The sequence below is a fragment of the Oncorhynchus keta genome, chromosome 32, assembly GCF_023373465.1.
Source record: "Oncorhynchus keta strain PuntledgeMale-10-30-2019 chromosome 32, Oket_V2, whole genome shotgun sequence".
In the NCBI taxonomy this organism is placed as follows: Eukaryota; Metazoa; Chordata; class Actinopteri; order Salmoniformes; family Salmonidae; genus Oncorhynchus; species Oncorhynchus keta.
Window position 1 is genome coordinate 32,449,541 of NC_068452.1, and position 21,084 is coordinate 32,470,624.

At 42.3% G+C, this 21,084-nt stretch overlaps 2 protein-coding genes and 1 pseudogene across 4 annotated transcripts; 2 read left to right on the forward strand and 1 right to left on the reverse strand.

Moving 5' to 3' along the window:
• Nucleotides 1-372: 372 nt before the first annotated feature.
• On the forward strand, nt 373-2,440 carry LOC118365656 (60S ribosomal protein L27). Its single transcript, XM_035748021.2, has 5 exons — nt 373-453; nt 1,187-1,269; nt 1,416-1,585; nt 2,065-2,175; nt 2,350-2,440. Exons 2-5 carry the CDS (start codon nt 1,189-1,191, stop codon nt 2,396-2,398), a joined length of 411 nt encoding a protein of 136 aa, XP_035603914.1. The 5' UTR covers nt 373-453; nt 1,187-1,188; the 3' UTR covers nt 2,399-2,440.
• Nucleotides 2,441-4,373: 1,933 nt separating this feature from the next.
• LOC118365658 (interferon-induced 35 kDa protein homolog) lies at nt 4,374-9,950 on the forward strand (annotated as a pseudogene).
• A 137-nt stretch (nt 9,951-10,087) lies between these two features.
• Nucleotides 10,088-20,236, reverse strand: LOC118365657 (branched-chain-amino-acid aminotransferase, cytosolic). Of its 3 annotated transcripts, none has more exons than XM_052491425.1 (11): nt 20,105-20,236; nt 16,681-16,752; nt 16,007-16,207; nt 15,652-15,762; nt 15,426-15,545; nt 14,891-15,054; nt 14,241-14,383; nt 12,428-12,513; nt 12,112-12,252; nt 11,939-12,013; nt 10,088-11,780 (listed from the first exon to the last, which is right to left on the reverse strand). In XM_052491425.1, the coding sequence occupies exons 1-11, from the start codon at nt 20,162-20,164 to the stop codon at nt 11,739-11,741; spliced, it is 1,215 nt and encodes a 404-aa protein (XP_052347385.1). In that variant the 5' UTR covers nt 20,165-20,236; the 3' UTR covers nt 10,088-11,738. The 3 variants fall into 3 exon arrangements, with proteins under 3 accessions (XP_052347385.1, XP_052347387.1, XP_052347386.1); XM_052491427.1 differs by having other exon boundaries at nt 16,007-16,589; nt 20,105-20,232; XM_052491426.1 differs by lacking the exon at nt 20,105-20,236 and adding an exon at nt 19,855-19,949.
• Nucleotides 20,237-21,084: the final 848 nt, after the last annotated feature.

The following is a 21,084-nucleotide window of genomic DNA, read 5'->3' on the forward strand; positions in this document are numbered from 1 at the left end:
GTAATTGGTCTCCAATTGTCTATGAGAGAAGGGTCTTTATCGGGCTTCGGAATCAATGAAATAAGGCCCTGTTTCATAGTGGAGACCATTTCCCCATTTTTAACGCAATCTTGAAACATATTGAAAATCGTGTCGTGTTGTAAGTCCCAAAACTGTCTATAGAATTCAACTGACAGGCCATCCGGGCCAGGTTCTTCAGTTGACACAGGTGAACCGCAAACTGAGTGGAAATCATCCTCAATTACAGGGACATAATTCTTAATGTGGCAAATGTAGCTTTCACAACCATCTTCCTAAAATTGAGACCTGTAAAGGTTTTCATGCCCCCTTTACCAGTTCTGAGCAAAGAGGTGTTCCGCTCGGCGGAAATGACGCATCATTGATTTGATGTGAAAGGTCACGAAAATCTTCTCAACTTCCTTTCCTGCTAGCGGTGGCCACAGAATAGCACCAGTGAGTGAATTTCTCAACGCAATAATCTTCAACCATCTTGATAAATCCTGACGTTTACATTCTTTTAATTGTTTTTTTACCCTAAAGTATACGTTTAAGATCCGGGTTTAGGGATAATTTCCCTAAATTTGACATTTATATTGGAAAAAGATGTACTTTTATATAGTGTCCGCTATCCATATAGCTAGCGTTTCAACATGGCAGCTTGCTTGATGAGGGTTCATGTCGATTCAAAACCAACCACTTCGGTTATGTAATTTATATAATCGGATAACCACAATGTGCTCGGTTAATAGTGTTCGGTTGCCTATTTAAATGTATGAATGTATGCAACATCTCACCTGAATGGTAATGTTAATAAGCTAGCTAGGTAAATAAACAGCGATGGCTGTCTAGCTGGGCTGGGCAATAGAACGAGTCAAAATTTACTCTGCTGAAAAACCGCAAAAGAACGTTGGTTAAGACATGTAATTTAACTTTTCATCAAATACTGTTTTTCATTACATGACTTTGCTAATTTACGTCGTTGTTGCTCCTGCAATCGCGTTCAGTCATTGGTCATCTGACGTCCAAGCTGACGTAGCTAGTTTAGGTAATAGCATACCGGTACTCCCTAGATAACAAAGATACTACTGATATCTAGAAGCAGTGAATATTGTCCCACATTGACCATTCCATGGCGTCTTGTGTTAGTAATAGTGCTTTTCTTTTTTATAACTCCTCTGTCACCCAGAGATGGGCAAGTTCATGAAACCTGGGAAGGTGGTGATGGTCCTTGCTGGGCGCTACGCTGGTCGTAAAGCTGTTATAGTCAAGGTAAGTTTGCTCCTGAGCTATTGCTAAATGTGCATATTTCACTCCCAGTTTGATTAGTTACTGTTTGCTTGGATAATCCTCTTGAAATGTGGTCCATAAACACTGGTAACTGAACAGCTAACTATATATGGATTCTCTTCCTACAGAACATTGATGATGGCACCTCAGACCGCCCTTATAGCCACGCACTTGTCTCGGGCATTGACCGCTACCCCCGCAAAGTGACCACAACCATGGGCAAGAAGAAGGTTGCCAAGAGGTCCAAGATCAAGGCCTTCGTAAAGGTGTACAACTACAATCACCTCATGCCAACCAGGTCAGTGCCAGGTGGACATGGGAGTAATGGTTTGTTTAGGTGACATGCTGACATGTGAGACTACACTGTAGGTGACTAGCAGTATTGCATCCATGTCTACATTTTTATGGAATTCTAGCAGTGGCCAAACTGACAGGGTTCTATTAAGTAGGATGCAACGTCAAGGAATGTATAGATGGTGTACAGAATGGACCCTTTTCTGTTTGTGGTGAACTACCATTTCACACTCCTAAGCCATGTTGTACTGAGCTGACCCAAGTATGGTTTGGGTCAGCACGCTAGTGAAGTCTGGCTTCTCAACACATTTCATCTCTGCATGCATTAGTAATCTTGATAGATGGTTCGATTTTCATTCTTGATTCTTGGAATGTTCAGAGTAGTTGATGGAGAAGTGTTATTCACTCGCGTTTGTCCTTTTTTATAGGAATTTGACATAGGTGTCTTACTAAGTCTCTTGCTGTGTTTTTCCTTGTGCTCAGATACTCTGTGGACATTCCCCTGGACAAAACTGTCGTCAACAAGGATGTCTTCAGAGACCCTGCCCTGAAACGCAAAGCCAGACGGGAGGCCAAGATTAAGTTTGAGGAGAGGTGAGTCTTTTCCCACACCAGGAACCAGAACTTGTGAGAAATGCACAGGTTCTTTGTCCTGATAATATCTGACACATGATACAAGTAGCTTAACTACTATAGGATAATAAAATAGCAGGCTTTTTCGTCTCCATTGTAAACCTTTTCTAAAATGATTTTTTTTTCTATCCACAGATACAAGACAGGGAAGAACAAATGGTTCTTCCAGAAGCTTAGATTCTAGGTGTTCATTGGTTTCACTAATAAATGTATAAAAAAATCTTGACTGGTGTTTTCATTTGTGGTTTTATTGACAAGTGTTGGGAATTAAGCAATACAGCTGCTTATTGCCTCATAAAAAGCAGTAGAAGGGTGTTTACAAAAGCTGCTTGTTAATGATAATGTCATTAATTAACTTATTGGCCCAACCAGACTTGTGTGAACATGGCATTGACAAGTGGAAACGCTGGAAAGTACAAGCTTGTCCTTTTACATTTTGCTCAAATCCATTTTCACACTATCATATTGGTCTAATGGTATCAGTATGGCACAGTGGTCACCAAGCTACTGGGTGCATGTTTTCCAGCCACTAGCACACCTGAGAAATCTATTAAAGGTCATTTTATATTCAGGACTCTGTCTTTCAAGGGATACAATTTATAAAAATCCATATAACTTCACAGATCATTGTAACGGGTTTAAACACTTTCCCATGCTTGTTCAATGAACCATAAACAATGAACATGTACCTGTGGAATGGTCGTTAGGACACTAAAGAGGCCTTTCTACTGACTGAAACACAAAGAAAGATGCCTGTGGTCCCTGCTCATCTGTGAATTTGGTTTAGGCATGCTGCAAGTAGGCATGAGGACTGCAGATGTGGCCAGGGCAATAAATTGCAATGTCCGTAGTATTGTGAGATGCCTAAGACAGAGCTACAGGGAGACAGGACTGAGAGCTTATCGTCCTCGCAGTGACAGAACGTGCAACAACACCTGCACAGGATCGGTACATCTGAACATCACACCTGCGGGACAGGTACAGGATGTCAACTGCCCGAGTTACACCAGGAACGCACAATCTCTCCATCAGTGCTCAGACTGTCCGCAATAGGCTGAGAGAGGCTGGACTGAGGGTTTGTAGGCCTGTTGTAAGGCAGGTCCTCACCAGACATCACCGGCAACAACGTCGCCTATGCGCGCAAACCCACCATCGCTGGACCAGAGAGGACTGGTAAAAAGTGCTCTACACTGACGCGTCACAGTTTTGTGTGATGGTCAGATTCGCGTTTATCTTCGAACGAATGAGTGTTACACTGAGGCCTGTACTCTGGCATTGGATCGATGTGGAGGGTCCGTCATGGGCTGTGCGTAACAGGGACGACATCCTCCTCATGTGGTACCCTTCCTGCAGGCTCATTCTGACATGACCCTCCAGCGTGACAATGCCACCAGCCATACTGCTCGTTCTGTGCATGATTTCCTGCAAGACAGGAATGTCAATGTTCTGCCATGGCCAGCGAAGAGCCCGGATCTCAATCCCATTGAGCACGTCTGGGACCTGTTGGATGTGAGGGCCAGGGCCATTCCCCCCAGAAATGTCCTGGAACTTGCAGGTGCCTTGGTGGAAGAGTGGGGTAACATCTCACAGCAAGAACTGGCAAATCTGGTACAGTCCGTGAGGAGGAGATGCACTGCAGTACTTAATGCAGCTGGTGGCCACACCAGATACTGACTGTTACTTTTAATTTGACCCCCCCTTGTTCAGGGACACATTATTCCATTTCTGTTAGTCACATGGGTGGAACTTGTTCAGTTTATGTCTCCGTTGTTGAATCTTGGAATACCTAGGATAGGATAAAGTAATCCTTCTCACCCCCCCCCCCCCTTAACAAATTTAGATGCACTATTGTAAAGTGGCTGTTCCACTGGATGTCATAAGGTGAATGCACCAATTTGTAAGTCGCTCTGGATAAGAGCGTCTGCTAAATGACTTAAATGTAAATGTATATTCATACACATATTTACACATGTTAGGTTTGCTGAAAATAAACGCAGTTGACAGTGAGGACGTTTCTTTTTTTTATATATATATATATTCAGTAAAATATGATGTATTGAGTGCTGTGCTGGAGCATAATCAAGGATTTAATGAGTGCGCGTAAGGGCTACCCAAGCGCCTACCTCTTGTCGAAATCTGCCGTGTCAGATTGAAGAAACTGAAACTGAAAGAAAAATACGTACCATTACACAACAGCTAACTACGGTAAGTGGTTTACTCAGCTTTGTTTTCTCTAAAATCGTAAATAAATTATTTTAAACTCATTTTAATTTAAAATGGATTGGATATGTGTTAAGAGTCATACTTTTTTTAAATTAAAGATTTAAAATGAACGGTCAATGGTACTTGGACGCGTTGATAGTTGGGCCGAATCAAAAAGGAATGTGTAACTAACTATATGAATACCTAAAGCTTTAAACTAGATCGTTTCAAACTACTTCATTTTATGAAGTGTAGCCTACACTCGTCAGTGGAGACGTTGGCTACGTTTAGACAGCCAGCCCAATTCTGATATTCTTCCACTAATTGATCTATCACAGCTCTTTTTCATTATTAACACATTTTCCACGGCATTTTATACTCTTTACAGATTAGCGTCAATTTCTCCGACAGTCATGTGTGATGAGGTAAGGGGGACCCCATCTTCAGTGAGTCCTATCATTTGTATAAACAGGCGGCTGACCTAATGGAATTGAATGGAATTGTTTTTCAGGATTTCTCCTTAATGACAGACACCCAGGGATCACAAAACACCTTGGATGGAATCCTACATGCTATCAGCAAATGCAAGGTATATTTGACCAAAGAAAGGATATTGATTGGGAAAGCCCCAAAACTTGTCTGACTCCAGTCACACAAGTCATAGACTGTTCTTTCTGCTACCGCATGGCAAGCAGTACCCGAGCGCCAAGTCTAGGACCAAAAGGCTCCTTAACTGCTTCTACCCCCAAGCCAGAAGACAATGAAATGGCCACCAGGACTATTTAAGTTTGTTTTTACACAGCTGCTACTCGCTGTTTATCTATGCATAGTCACTTTACCCCTACCTACATGTACACATTTCCTTGACTAACCTGTACACCTGCACATTGACCCGGTACCCCCTGTATAATGCCTCCTTATTGTTATTTTATTGTTACTTTTTATAATTGGTAAATATTTTCTGAACTCTTTCTCTTTGTTGGTTAAGTAAGCATTTCACGGTAAGGTCTACCTACATCTGTTGTATTCGGTGCATGTGACAAAGTTTGAATTGCAAAATAAATGTTAAAAAAATAAATTAAAAAAATAAAAAGAAAAAAGAAAATATATATATATATATATACAGTGCCTTGCAAAAGTATTCATCCCCTTAGCATTTTTCCTATTTTGTTGCAATACAACCTGTAAAAAATGTTTTTTTTATTTGGATTTCATGTAATGGACATACACAAAATAGTCCAAAATGGTGAAGTGAAATGGAAAAAAGAACCATACAAATGGAAAGGTGGATCGTGTATATGTATTCACCCCCTTTGCTAAGAAGCCCCTAAATAAGATCTGGTGTAACCAATTACCTTCAGAAGCCACATAATTAATTAAATAAAGTCCACCTGTGTGCGATCTAAGTGTGTGTGTGTGTGTGTATATATATATATATATATATATATATATATATATATATATATATATAACTGTTCTGAAAGGCTGCAACACTGCCAAGAAAGTGGCACCATGGAGACCAAGGAGCTCTCCAAACAGTTCAGGGACAAAGATGTGGAGAAGCACAGATCAGGGTTGGGTTATAAAAAAGTATCAGACATTTTGAACATCCCACGGAGCACCATTAAATCCATTATTTAAAAATGTAAAGAATATGGCACCCGAAAAACCTGCCAAGAGAGGGCCGCCCACCAAAACTCACAGGCATTAAGCAGAGAGGCAACAAAGAGACCAAAGATAACCCTGAAGGAGCTGCAAAGCTCCACAGTGGAAATTGGAGTATCTGTCCATAGGACCACTTTAAGCCGTACACTCAACAGAGCTGGGCTTTACGGAAAAAATCCATTGCTTGAAGAAAAAAATAAGCAAACACGCTTGGTGTTCGCCGAACGGCATGTGGGAGACTCCCCAAAATATGGAAGAAGGTACTCTGGTCAGATGAGACTAAAATGTCATTTTTTAGCCATCAAGGAAAACTAAATCTGGCGCAAACCCAACACCTCTCATCACCTCGAGTACACCACACCCACAGTGAAGCATGGTGGTGGCAGCATCATGCTGTGGGGATGTCTTTCATCGGCAGGGACTGGGAAGCGGGTCAGAATTGAAGGAATGATGGATGGCGCTAAATACAGGGATATTCTTGAGGGAAACCTGTTTCAGTCTTCCAGAGATTTGAGACCGAGATGGAGGTTCACCTTCCAGCAGGACCCTAGCATACTGCTAAAGCAACACTTGAGAGGTTTAAGGGGAAACATTTAAATGCCTTGGAATGGCCTAGTCAAAGCCCAGACCTCAATCCAACTGAGAATCTGTGGTATGACTTGCTGTACAGATTGCTGTACACCAGCGGAACCCATCCAACTTGAAGGAGCTGGAGCAGTTTTACCTTGAAGAATGGGCAAAAATCCCAGTGGCTAGATGTGCCAAGCTTATAGAGACATACCCCAAGAGACTTGCAGCTGTAATTGCTGCAAAAGGTGTCTCTACAAAGTATTGACTTTGGGGGGGTGAATAGTTATGCACGCTCAAGTTTTCTATTTTTTTTGTCTTATTTCTTGTTTGTTTTCAAAGTGGTAGGCATGTTGTGTAAATCAAATGATACAAACCCCCCAGAAAATCTATTTTAATTCCAGGTTGTAATGCAACAAAATAGAAAAAATGCCAAGGGGGTGAATACTTTCGCAAGCCACTGTGTGTGTATATATAGATATATAGAGAGAGTTAGAGAAAGAGAGGCTTTGTCTAATGTATAATAATTCATGCATATTTAATCTCCTTGGTTTGTGAGTGTAGCCTATGGATCAAGGGCCTCATAGAATCTGTGTTCTCAGGTTCAACACAATCAGTTGCTGAAGGAGCAGCAGGACCTGTCCAGAGCCAGGGATGACCAGGAGGACCTTGCTAAACAGTTCAGACAGCGCGTAGTCAAACTGAGGAGGATGACAACAACCAAGCCAGGGATGTAAGACTCTGAAAGGGTATGACAACCTCTCGCAAACCACTAAACCGAAGATCAACACTAGGATTAACATTTGTCTTAGGATATCACTATATTTCGCTTTTCCTATACTTAGTGGCTTTTTGCGGGGTTGAGAGAGGTCTTGATAGAGGTTTTGGATTCTGCCTGAATGACTGATAGGAGTAATGTTTCTCTGCAGAAGAAGATAGCTGCCCTGCATGATGAGGAGAGCAGACTGAAGAGGGAGATCCAGAGAGCAGAGGAAGAACTGCAGCTTGAGGAGGAGAGCACCCACCACCTGATGTAGGGCCACACCCCAAAACTCAGGAGCTGTATTATTAGTCTTAGTGTGGCTGTGTACTGTAGTAGGTGTTTTGAGATTTAGTTGACTATTGAAGATGGTCTCTCTTGGTTTTTAGGTGTCTACTGCTGCAGTGCCTGAAAAGAAGGTTGTGTTCACTGGAGAAACGGGTGATGGCGCAAACACACTCAATTTTGATGTGAAGCCACATATAGTGTATCCAATGGAGGAGGGCACTGCACTGATCACTTTTGAGGATGAGGAAGGTAAGACTGAAACCTTTACTCTGTCTAGCACCTATTTTATTTCTGTGGTTATTATACCGCCTTTCCTCCACAGTGGCCCAGAAGATCCTGAGCCTGAGGGAGCATAAGGTGGAGCTGGGTGGGGATTGTGCCATCACTGTGGAGGCCAAGCTCGTACAGCTGCTGGTGCCCTGTCAAGTAGAGGTACAACCACAGAGACCCATCTCCATTCACTAGTGTTTAGGTGTCAGGAAGATGATGTAATCAGTGCAATACAAGGGCCTGAACAACTGTGGCTCTGTTATAAAGAGTGTCATGTGCAGAATAACTTGGATTTACATCCAGTTAGTTTATTTCATTGGTATGTATGTCATTGCATTCCTTTGTGTGAACCAGTGTCTGTGTGTGCACCTGTCTCTCAGATAGAGACCGAGGTATGTTCCCGCTGTATCCTGGTTTCCAAACTGCCCAAGAAGGTCGGGGAGGACCGCTTGCTCGACAAACTGGAGATCCACTTTGCCAAGAGCAAGAATGGAGGGGGGGAGGTGGAAGAGTCTGACATGCTGCATGATTCTGGCAACGTGGTCATCACTTTTATAGAAAACAATAGTACGCAAGTCAAGTTCCTGTCAGAAAATATATTTTTCTTCATAAAGGGAAAAAGCTCAGACAAATGAATTTTCATCATACTGTTATTTCTGTCCATTCTTTCTGACTTTATATAATGAGAAATGTACAACTTTTGATTATCTGAGCGTACTGTGCATTGTTTACCACAGTTGCCAAAGGCCTGACTGGCAAGCTGTACCACGATGTGGAGTTTGAAAAAGGGAGGAAGCACAGTGTGAAGGTGACTCCATTTCTGAACGGAGAGATCACAAGTTTCCAGGTAAGCAGATTTCATGTTCATGGCCATGAGTTTATCCCTTTAACTCCATGACAACCAGACTATAAAATAAGCAATTTATCATAGACCAACTACACTATCAGCAGAAATACCTTTATGCCTAGTGAAATCAATTCTGAGAGTAATGTTATAAACCATACACAGTATCAGCCTGTGGTTGTGCGCCCATTAAAAGTTGGTTACAAGTTACAACTACAATGGGATTGTTATTCAATTAGGAAACTCAAGGCCCTATACACAAGATAATAGGTGCTCAACTCATTGTTTGGGACTTACAGACAAGCTAGTCTAAACATTCATGTCTAGAAGCTGTCTGCAGTAAAGCAATATCCTCCAATCTGACCCCTCTACCAGACACGGCTGTCAGCGTGTGGGCGTACTGTGCTGCTGACTGGCATCCCTGCCGTCATGGAGCAGGAGAACCTGCAGGACCTGCTGGAGATGCACTTCATGAAAACCAGTAACGGTGGGGGAGAGGTGGACGCCTTCCTCTACAACCCCCTGGGGCAGCACACCCTGGCCCTGTTTGAGGAGGACTGTCCCACTGAAGACCAGAGCCAGTGAGAGGGCCAGGCACTAATAGCCCTCCCCAGTGAGCTCAACAGACACCTTTCTATTGCTGCTCATCTCAGTACAGGATCAGTTAAATCCAGCCTGGGGATCTAATCCTGGCCTGCTATCAGCATGTTCTGATAGAGATATGATCTCATCCTTCAATCAAATGCTAATCTTAGGGGTTGGCACTGTGCCAAAGCTGTTGTCTGAGGTTCTCTTTTCCTGTTTCAAAACACAATTTGGTAGAATAATCTATTTATATAGAATTTCTGATTATGTATATGCAGATCATTTTGGGTGAAATGTTTTTAGTGAAGAAAAAATATTCAGAACAAAAGTTGCCAAAGAAATGTAAATTATGCTTGACAAGACTAATTTAGATTTCTTTAAGTTAACATTTAGAAGGAATGTGTATTCTACAGCTCTCTAAAGGTGTCAATATTTAGTGTTCTATAATCATGGTATTCTATTGTTTTCTGTCATTCTTAGTATTGAATGAGCAATCCTGTACGGTAGAATCAGTGATTGTAATAAAGTCTGTCCAATGGACCAAGTCAGACATTACGATGGTGTGTGTGGTTCGTTCATTATTACTGAGAAGGGACTACACTGACAATGTGAGATTTAAGTTTTAATCGAGTAAAGTGCATGAGCATCAAAGCAGTACAAATAGTTTAGCAAAACCACATCCAGTCAGACAATGGAACACAGATGGAGTTTATTGTAAAAATCTAGTAACAATGTCCCACAACAAAAACACAAAGATCCAGCTGGATAGCCTAGTGCAACAACTACAAACAAGTTAGATCCACAGGACAACGACAGTCCACACACCCGGTCAGGCACTTAGGGAGGAATGGAGAAAACCAAGCGATATGAAAGAGGCAAATACATTAATAGAAAGGAAAGCAGCAGGGTGAGGACATAAACCTGGATATACAGTTAATAATTGGGAAGACGGTTGTTCCAATTGACAAGAAAAACAACAGACAAAAAAATAACTACTCATTGTTAACCTTAAGTTTACATAATGATTACACACAACCTAGTGCAGAAGTCAGACAGTATAGCATCTATTGAACGTGGTCTCTCTCGTACTCTGAAGTCTACATTATAAACTGGTTGGCTGACAGCCGTGGTTTATCAGACCGTATACCACGCATATGACAAAACATGTATTTTTACTGCTCTAATTAAGTTGGTAACCAGTTTATAATAGCAATAAGGCACCTCGGGTTTGTGGTATATGGCCATTATACCACGGCTTAGGGTTGAGTCCAGGCACTCCGCGATGCGCATATGAACAGCCTTTAGCCATGGTATATTGGCCATATACCTTGGGCCTTATTGCTTAAGTATATCATGTAGCTATAGCTAACCTCTTTGTGTATGCTTGAGTTCACTTGGACCTCTCCATTTTAATCTCAATCTTTTCAACATCACTTTCTTAGTGGAATCTTTCCAATCCAGAAAGACACGCGATCACTTGACTGACTTTCTTCTGCTCAGTCACACACTTGACTTAAATCAAACTAAGGTCAGTGTAAACTCATTTCTAGGAGATTGTTGAAAAGCACCTCTGGTGTCAATATGCTATGTATAAATAACCATTTGTATTCCTGATATACATAGGTTCTACAACAACAAAAAGTATTTTAAATCATATTCTACTTCCTCAGGTTATAGAGTGACATTTAGAAAGTAACAAATCCTGTGACGTGGTTTTGATCTGATCCGTTCCTACAGTCACTTAACAATAATAGTACAGTCAACACATTCCTTATGATGTCAGCCAGTGATAATGTCTAACAGACTCAATTGTTCCTATTATGTACCTGTAAAAAGTTATTCCCATATTGCAAATGACCAATAACTTACCAGTAATCCCCTACAATAGTTGTGCGTATTGCATATTTAAACTATTACAACAATACATCAGTTTGTGTTCAATAGCATGGACAACCCTATAGACCATCTCAGGTAGTGTTTATTAAAAAGCTTGGAGGACGATTTCTTCTGTAACCTCTGCTACAGTATGATAAAGGACTGAATAGGAAGAAGACCGACTCTGTTCCTAATACAGACTAGACTAGGTTGGTTGAACCGAAGCTGCAGCCGTTTCACAGGATTACTGTCGGTATTCCATGCAAGTTGCAACATTTGAATGACAGACTAACCCTATCCCTTTAAAAGTCCCCGCAGAAACACCAAGAGTAACAGACGTGACCTGTTCATCTCTGCCGGTCTGCCAGCCTATCAGAAGGAGTGCATTATGGGTTGTGCTGAAGATGCTGGTCTTGAAGATGGAGCGGGGGACTGGTCGCGATATGATTGGCATGTGCAAACTGCCAATTAAACGACCAGTGGTGCCCATTCACTCTGTTTCCGGCCATACTGAGGAGTGGATGGCGACAGAAGTGAAGAGTGGAAACAAAAAAAGAGCATCATCTTTATTTTGTTGCTTAGAGCAAAATGTATTTAGTTCTAATTAATATCGAAGGGAAGTACTCTGTTTAAAGGGTCAAAGCAAGCATTAGGGCAGACCTGCTTACCTGCATGTCTGTCAGCTCTTTGTGGAATCGCTTGGCCAAGTCTGGACCATTCTGCATTGTAGGAATTTGGTAGGTCTGAGGGAGGGGAGAGAGAATATAATCTGGAGCATTTTGTTTGAGGGCAAAACAAAAGGGTTTCAGAAAAATGTAAATACACCAAGGCTTGTGGTTACCTTCCCTTTGTAGAGCAGGCTGCCGACGGGACAGACCACACAGGCCGTCCCGGCACCAAACACCTCCGTAATCCTGCCTGAGTCCAGAGCACCGAGCAGCTCCTTCATGCCCATGGTGCGCTCTGTCACTTTGAACTCTCCCTGAAGGAAACAAAACAAGTCCGTATGACTGTGCATCACTAGAATTCCAATAAAATAATTATGCTAACCATCTTCTGTCTCCTATGTCAATGGATTACACTGGTCTTATATCCTCTCTGTTCTCAAATAACTTTGATCTTTTCCCATTATAACCTCCCTCTTCCTCACTACTTACCCATTCTCTGGCCAGGTCTAGCAGAGACTGTCTGGTGACTCCTGGGAGAATGATGCCATCTAGAGGAGGAGTCAGCAATTCTCTCTCTGCATACAAACAGGCACTCTTACTCACATGCATAAGCTGTACACCGTTGTTTGGAGTTGAACAGAATTCACCATTTCAAGTTGAACAGAAACATTAACATCCAACAGGGGGAAGCACTGACAGCCTATTTTGACAGTCTAGGCAGACACTAAGTAAACAAACACAGACATACAGACTAGAGACAGTCAAACAGACATACGGTACCTTCAGAAAGTATTCATACCCCTTCACCTAGTCTGCATTTGTGTGTTACAGCCTGAATTCAAAATTGATTAAATATTTTTTTTTTTTATCTCTCAATCTATACACAATACCCCACAATAAAGCGAAAAGCACATTTTTGCACATTTATTGAAAATTAAATACAGAAATCTAATTTACGTGTACATACCCGAGCCAACATTTTATCGAAGCACCTTCGGCAGTTATTACAGCTGTGAGTCTTTAAATCTCCATGAGCTTTCCCCACCTGGATTGTGCAACATTTGCCCATTATTATTTTCACAATTTGACAGAGCTTGAAGAATTTGTTATTGATCATTGCTAGACAACCACCTTCAGGCCCTGCCATAGATTTTCAAGTAGATGTAAGTCAAAACTGTAACTCTGCTACTCAGAAACATTGAGTCTTATTTTTAGGTAGAGTTGGCCTTGTGCTGTAGGTTATTGTCCCGCTGTAAGGCGAATTCATCTCCCAGTGTCTGGTGGAAAGCAGACAACCAGGTTTTCCTCTAGGATTTTACCTGTGCTTAGCTCCATTTATTTTTCATCCTGAAAACCTCCCCAGTCCTTAACAATTACAAGCATACCCATAACATGATACAGCCATCACTATGCTTAAAAATATGGAGTTGTACTCAGTGATGTGTTGTATTTGCCCTAAACACAACACTTTGTATTCAGGACAACAAAAAGTTAATTGCTTTGACACATATTTTGCTGTATTACTTAAGTGCCGTGTTGCAAACAGGATGAATGTTTTAGAATATTTTTATTCGTACAGCCTTCCTTTTTCCCCACTCTGTCATTTAGGTTAGTATTGTGGAGGAACTACATAGTTGTAGATTCATCCTCAGTGGTCTCCTAATTACAGTCATTAAACTCTAACTGTTTAAAAGTCACCATTGGCCTTGTGTTGAAATCCCGAAGCGGTTTCCTTCCTCTCCGGCAACTGAGTTAGAAAGGATGCCTGCATCATTGTTTGACTGGGTGTATTGATACACCATCCAAAGTGTAATTACTAACTTTACCATGCGCAAAGGGATATTCAGTGTCTGCTTTTTTTCTTTTTTTTTTTTTTTTTTTACACATCTACCAATAGGTGCCCTTCTTTGTGAGGCATTGGAAAACCTTCCTGGTCTTTGTGGTTGATTCTGTGTTTGAAATTCACTGCTCAACTGAAGGACCTTACAGATAATTGTATGTGTGGTGTACAGAGATGAGGTAATCATTAATAAATCATGTTGATTACTATTATTGCACACAGAGTGAGTCCATGCAACATATGTGACTTGAACTTATTTAGGCTTGCCAGGGATTGAATACTTATTGACTCAAGACATTTCGGATTTTAATTTGACATTATCACTGGCCTATTGTGTGTAGGCCAGTGATAAAATCTAAATTTAATCCATTTTAAATTCAGGTTGTAACAACATTTGGAAAAAGTCAAGGGTTGTGAATACATTCTGAAGGCGCCGTACAGACCATAGACAGTGAAACAGACCTCCTCCCTCATTCGTCCAGTAGATGAAGAGGTTCATGGTGCCGACCTCTGTGATCTCCTCCTGCTCTCCATACAGCCACAGGACCTGCTGACAGCCCTGCTTTATAGCCTCATTCTGCACTGCTATAGTAGGCCCATAGTTACTGACAGAGAGGGGAGAGAGACAGAAAGTATGAGAGTGAAAGGGAGGAACAGACATGGGAGAGAGGAGGGGTGATGGAATATTTCATTTCAGAAGGCAGCTCCCTTGGAAACACACAACCCTCATAAACAGCTCCTCCTGCTGGGGGGGCTGACCTTGTGAGAGAGGTCAAACAACATGGCTACCAGAGGACAGACAGGACATTAAGTTCATGTTCAGCTAACATGCAGCCAACATGTTGTCTAGAGGAATGTGCATGGTTAAAATAGCTAAACAATTACATTATAAGCCTCAAACTGTCTCTATTCAGAAGTAAACTTGGGGGCCCAGAGTCAGACCATATCTTCATAATTCCATGACGTTATACAAGAGTTGTTATATAGCTAATAAGCTATTAAGAAACCACTCCTTTTTCAGAAATTCCAATGCAACAAAGCAACCCATTGTTGCTGTCGCAAATTGTTGAGTCACTTCTACTTGGAAGTGTGTGTGTTAGTGTGATACTCACCCCCCCATCTTGTAGGCTCCGACCCCCCCTCTCCAGGCCCTGACATAGCTTGGGTCTGCCAGCAGAGAGACTGGGCTGAAGGCCCCTGTGGTAAAGTAGGGCCCTACAGGACCCATGATGCAAAATAGTAGGGCTTGGCTGGCCCTCGACACACCCAGGGAAGGCTAAGGCCAGGAGGGGGAGAGGGGAGGAAGGAGAGGGGTGTTACTGGAGGAAACAGTGACAGCGCTATGTCACTACCTAGGGCTAAGTGTAGATGGTTAAAAAATAGATATGATCATTATTTTTCTTTAACTAGGCAAGTCAGTTAAGAACCAGTTCTTATTTACAATGATGGCCAAGGAACAGTGGGTTAACTGCCTTGTTCAGGGGCAGAACGATAGATTTTTACCTTGTCAGCTCAGGGATTTGATCTAGCAACCTTTCAGTTACTGGCCCAACACTAACCACTAGGCTACCTGCCCCCACCCCCAATGTGAAATGTGAAACCATGGAGACGGTCTCCTGTGTCTGTGAGAGGGGGAGCAGTGCTCACCTCAATCCCAATGTAGGTGGGTCTGATGTAGAGGCTGGCGTCTAGGGAGTAGGGGACCCAGTCCTGGTCCACCTCCACCAGCTTCCTGATGCACTCCAACAGCTCCACCTTATCAAACAACTACACAGAGATGGGAGGGACAGAGGACCTGTAACTACTTGGTTCACTTCAATTGAGTGGAAAAGCAGAACCGAGTTCTTCAGGACCAGGTCTGAGAGAGACTCACAGGGAGACAGCTGCGGTCAGCAGTGCGGTGCATCCTCTCCATGTTCAGGTTGGGTCTGAACAGACGGATGTGGTTGTCCACCCCTCTGAACGCCTTCATGCCCTCAAACAGCTGAGAGACAGACATACTGCTCATACATCTGGCAGAATGAACCATCTCTGAAAGAATAAGCTAGGTGACTTGTATCAAGGACCGAGGTCTCAGTAAGACAGTGCTCGCCTCGTCAGGCAAATTGACCACTGCGCTCACATTTCCTTTATGAAACAGAATATGAACTATTGCGACGTCTGTCTGGTTTTACGAGGCTAACATAGCCTAATGTCTCCTATGTCTGCACTATGGCTCCTTCTCTCACCTCTATGGAGTAGTGCAGGGCAGAGGTGGCAGGGTGCAGCGACAGGTTCTGAAAGGGCTTGATCTGGGGAACCTTCCAGCCCTCTTTCTCTGACCAATAGATGGTCAGCATGTGGTCTGAAAACTGCTTGCCAAACACCAGGGAGGCGGGGTCTGGCTTGGGCTTCCCCGCAGTGTTGCGCTCGATAGTGAGGTCTGCGGCCTGAGAGAGGAAGCGGGCAGAGCAGAAGAGACAGACAGACAGACGAGGAGGGGAAAGGAACAGAGCGAGGGCCGAACACAATGATTGTCTTTATTGTAATGAAAGGGCTTGCTTGGAGCGGAAATTAATGGTGGCTTGGGAGCCAATTAAGCACTTCAATTAAACTGAATTAAATAATCAAAGCACAAGGAAGTGAGAGAAGGGAAGAAAGGGTACAGAGTCACGTGGTGGACTAAGAAAACGTTTGATCAATAGACCCCCGGGCTGACTGGTAGGCTACTGAACACGTGCCAAATGACCCTTCTACCTGTAAAGAAGCTTCAGCCGGCCTCTGTTAATAAACAGCCGTGCCTCAGAGTCATGCCAAGCTCCTAAAAACCTCCTGTTTTGGGGGTTGTGATGACAATAGATTAATACAATGACTCCGGAAACTGTCTCAGGTGTCTGGTCATTACTTCTCCTTTATATATTACCTTGAATGAGCTGGCAAACCGCAACAACCCCATAGAGTAGGGGATGGCTTGAATGAACCGTCCATGAAGTGCCTAATAAACAAGAGAAAACATTACATTTAATAATCCCGGTAAAGTTAAAAGAACATAGGCTATCAGAATTCACATTATGACAAATAACCTACTAAGAACCTTGTAATACAATCTACTCCCACATTGGAAACTTGCCTTCTCAACCAAGGTTACAATGTTGTCCCTCTTCTAGATAGATGTAAACCAGTAAAGCACCACGTGTCTGGCGTGACATTTATATTTATATATATATATATGTGTTCATTACCTGCACTGTGTCTGTGTAAGGGACAGCTGGAGCAAAGCAGGCTGTAAATACACTAATAATAAATATATATATATATATATATATATATATATACACACACACACACACAAAAAGGTATGTGGACACCCCTTCAAAACTAGTGGATTTGGCCATTTCAGCCACACCCGTTGCTGACACGTGTATAAAATCGAGCACACAGCCATGCAACCTCCATAGACAAACATTGGTAGTGGAATGGCCTTACTGAAGGACTCAGTGACTTTCAGTGACTTTCAGTGGCTCCGTCATAGGATGCACCCTTCCCAACAAGTCAGTTAGTCAACTTCCTGCCCTGCTAGAGCTTCCCCGGTCAACTGTAAGTGCTCTTTTTGTGAAGTAGAAACATCTAAGAGCAACAACGTCTCAGCTGCGAAGTGGTAGACCACACAAGCTCACAGAACGGGACCGCCGAGTGCTGAAGAGCGTAAAAATCGTCTGTCCTCAATTGCAAAACTCACTACCGAGTTCCAATCTGCCAATGGAAGCAACGACAGCACAAGAACTGTTCGTCGGGAGCTTCATGAAATGGGTTTCCATGGCCGAGCAGCCGCACACAAGCCTAAAATCGCCATGCGCAATGCCAAGCGTCGGCTGGAGTGGTGTAAAGCTCGCCGCCATTGGACTCTGGAGCAGTGGAAACGCGTTCTCTGGTGTGATGAATCACGCTTCACTATCTGGCAGTCCGACGACAAATCTGCGTTTGGCCAATACCAGGAGAGCGCTACCTGCCCCAATACATAGTAACAACTGTAAAGTTCGGCGGAGGAGGAATAATGGTCTGGGGCTGTTTTTCATGGTTCGGGCTAGGCCCCTTAGTTCCAGTGAAGGGAAATCTTAATGCTACAGCCTACAATGACATTGTAGATGATTATGTGCTTCCAACTTTGTGGCAACAGTTTGGGGAAGGCCTTTTCCTGTTTCAGCATGACAAAATGTGATCCATACAGAACTGGTTTGTTGAGATGGGTGTGGAAGAACTTGACTGGCCTGCACAGAGCCCTGAACTCAACCCCATCATACAACTTTGGGATTAATTGGAAGTCCTTACACAACCTGGAGGTTTGTTTTGGGTTATTGTCCTGTTGAAAAACAAATTATAGTGGGACTAAGCCCAAACCAGATGGGATGGCGTATCGCTGCATAATGCTGTGGTAGCCATGCTGGTTGTAAGTGTGCCTTGAATTCTAAATAAATCACAGACAGTGTCACCAGCAAAGCACCCCCACACCATCACAACCCCTACATGCTTCACAGTGGGAACCACACACGCAGAGATCATCCATTCACCTACTCTGCGTCTCACAAATACACAGTGGTTGGAAACAAACCATTGCAGCAATTCCACCATGAAGGCCTGATTCACAGTCTCCCCTGAACAGTTTATGTTGAGATGTGTCTGTTACTTGAACTCTGAAGCATCTATTTGGGCTGCAATCGGAGGTGCAGTTAACTCTAATGAACTTATCCTCTGCAGCAGAGGTAACGCTGGGTCTTTCTTTCCTGTGGCGGTCCTCATGAGAACCAGTTTCATCATAGCGCTTGATGGTTTTTGCGACTGCACTTGAAGAAACTTTCAAAGTTCTTTACATTTTCCGCATTGACTGATCTTTATGTCCTAAAGTAATGGACTGTTGTTTCTCTTTTCTTATTTGAGCTGTTCTTGCCATAATATGGACTTTGTCTTTTACTAAATAGGGCTATCTTATGTATACCACCCCTACCTTGTCACAACAACTGATTGGCTCAAACACATTAAGGAAAGAAATTCCACAAATTCACTTTTAACAAGGCACATCTGTTAGTTGAAATGCATTCCAGGTAACTACCTCATGAAGCTGGTTGAGAGAATGCCAAGAATTTGCAAAGCTGTCATCATGGCAAAGGGAGGCTACTTTGAAAAATCTCAAATATATTTTGATCTGTTTAACACTTTTTAGGTTACGACATGATTCCATAACATGTGTTATTTCATAGTTGACGTCTTCACTAGTAACCTACAATGTAGACAATCTACAATAGTAAAAATAAATTAAAACCTTTGAATGAGTAGGTGTCCAAACTTTTGACTGGTACTGTATGTTTTGGCCTGTCTTGTGAAGGTATGCGGAGAGAGAGCGAGAGAGAGAGAGAGAGTGTGTGTCTGTGTGTTGGAGACATAGCCAACACCTCATAGCAGGCATGCCATTTTACAATGAAACGTAATTTGACACTGTATTTCCATGCATTGAGATTTCGCTTTTATCGTAAAAAAAACACCCTTCACATTTTAAAGCTTACATCTGTAGATTCTGACTGGCTAAAGATTCGGAATAATGTAATCCACCCTAAATATTCATTACTGCATTGTTATTTTGCATAACAATGAAAATCTGTTTAAAGATGTTTACACCACACATTTATTTATCACCCCCGCTCCGAATGCTGGCGCAAAGACACCCCTAGGCCTATTCATATGTGACTGCACGCTTTATGTCCACACTGCCAACACGAATAACGTCACCAAAAGCAGTAGCTGCGCCTGTGTAGCTGATAGTAACTCTGTGTTGTCTGTTCACACTGCTATGCTTTATCTTGGCCAGGTCGCAGTTGCAAATGAGAACTTGTTCTCAACTAGCCTACCTGGTTAAATAAAGGTGAAATAAAAAAAAATAAAAAAAAAATAGACTGAAGATAAAGCAGCGCGGGACGAGTAGCACATCAGTTAAACAAGTAAATAGTAGAGGTCCATTAACTCTTACTTGTTCAACACATTAGCCCCGCATTGTTAACTATTTACAGAGACGATCGAGATATAAGAGAGTGATCTTTGGACTCACCGTCCTCAGAGCTGCCATCGCCGCTACGTAGCTAATGAATGGTATATGTGTCCGTGTGGGAGCAAATTCTATAAACAGTGCGTTCCGTATTGGACCTTGGCATAATGACAACAATGTTCTTGAGATTAAAATAATAAAACACCAACCATGTCCAAATTCGTATCTGATATATATTTCTTATATATTTAATTTGTAAATTGTGCAAGAATAGGTTTGCAAATTCCATTGAATTTCAAGTAGGCTATTTTACCTTAACACGAAATAATAAAGACGTCATCTGAAGACATGCTGGTATGAATACTGGATTCATTGTTAATAAAATATACAGCAAATTATAATGGAAGATGATAATATTCAGCACAGCAGTGTATTGTTGAAGATGACATAGGCGTGACGAATCTCTGCCATCTGATTGGACAAAACAGACACGATTAGATGGGTTCGAATAAACGAGGTTAATCAAGTTCAAACGACCAAGAGTGGAGATGGCCACGATTGGTCTACGAACGGGGAGTTGTAGCAATCTTGTTATTTGATTGGACGTCGTGCTTTCGGTGGGATGGGCATTTAAATACTACAACGTAACCATCATTTGGATGTGTATTTGTTATATAATGCATAATTTCTTCTGTAATATTGTATACATTTTTATAATAATACTATGTTGAACCCTGTCGTTTTCTTTACATGCCAATGTTGTCCATCAGCATTCAGCACACTTGCATTGTCCAATACCGTGTCCACAAAGATTGTCTATTATATTAACAAGATAGTCAAGTGGCAGCTCTAAAAATAGAAATGTATGTCCTCAAAGATGGAAGATAGCCGGGAGGAGGCGAGATCAGGTGGGACCATTCTAGCCAATGAGGAAAAGGAGGGCCGAACAGGCCCCCATTAATATCGACAGGACTGAAGTGAAGCGGGTCAAGAGTTTCAAGTTCCATGGTGTCCACATCACTAACAAACTATCATTGTTCAAACACACCAAAACAGTTGTCATGAGGGCACGACAACACATTCCCCCCCCCCAGGAGAATGAAAAGATTTGGCATGGGTCCCCAGATCCTCAAATTTTTTTTACAGCTGAGTAAAACATCTTGCTTCACATTTTCCTCTCTGGTGTGCATATGGAAAGCTGATGCAACTCTCGGGAAGCATTTCCCGGTTGCACACATTTAATGATCTTTGGGTTTCACAACTTCTTCTAGTGCACCACTGAGATATACAGTA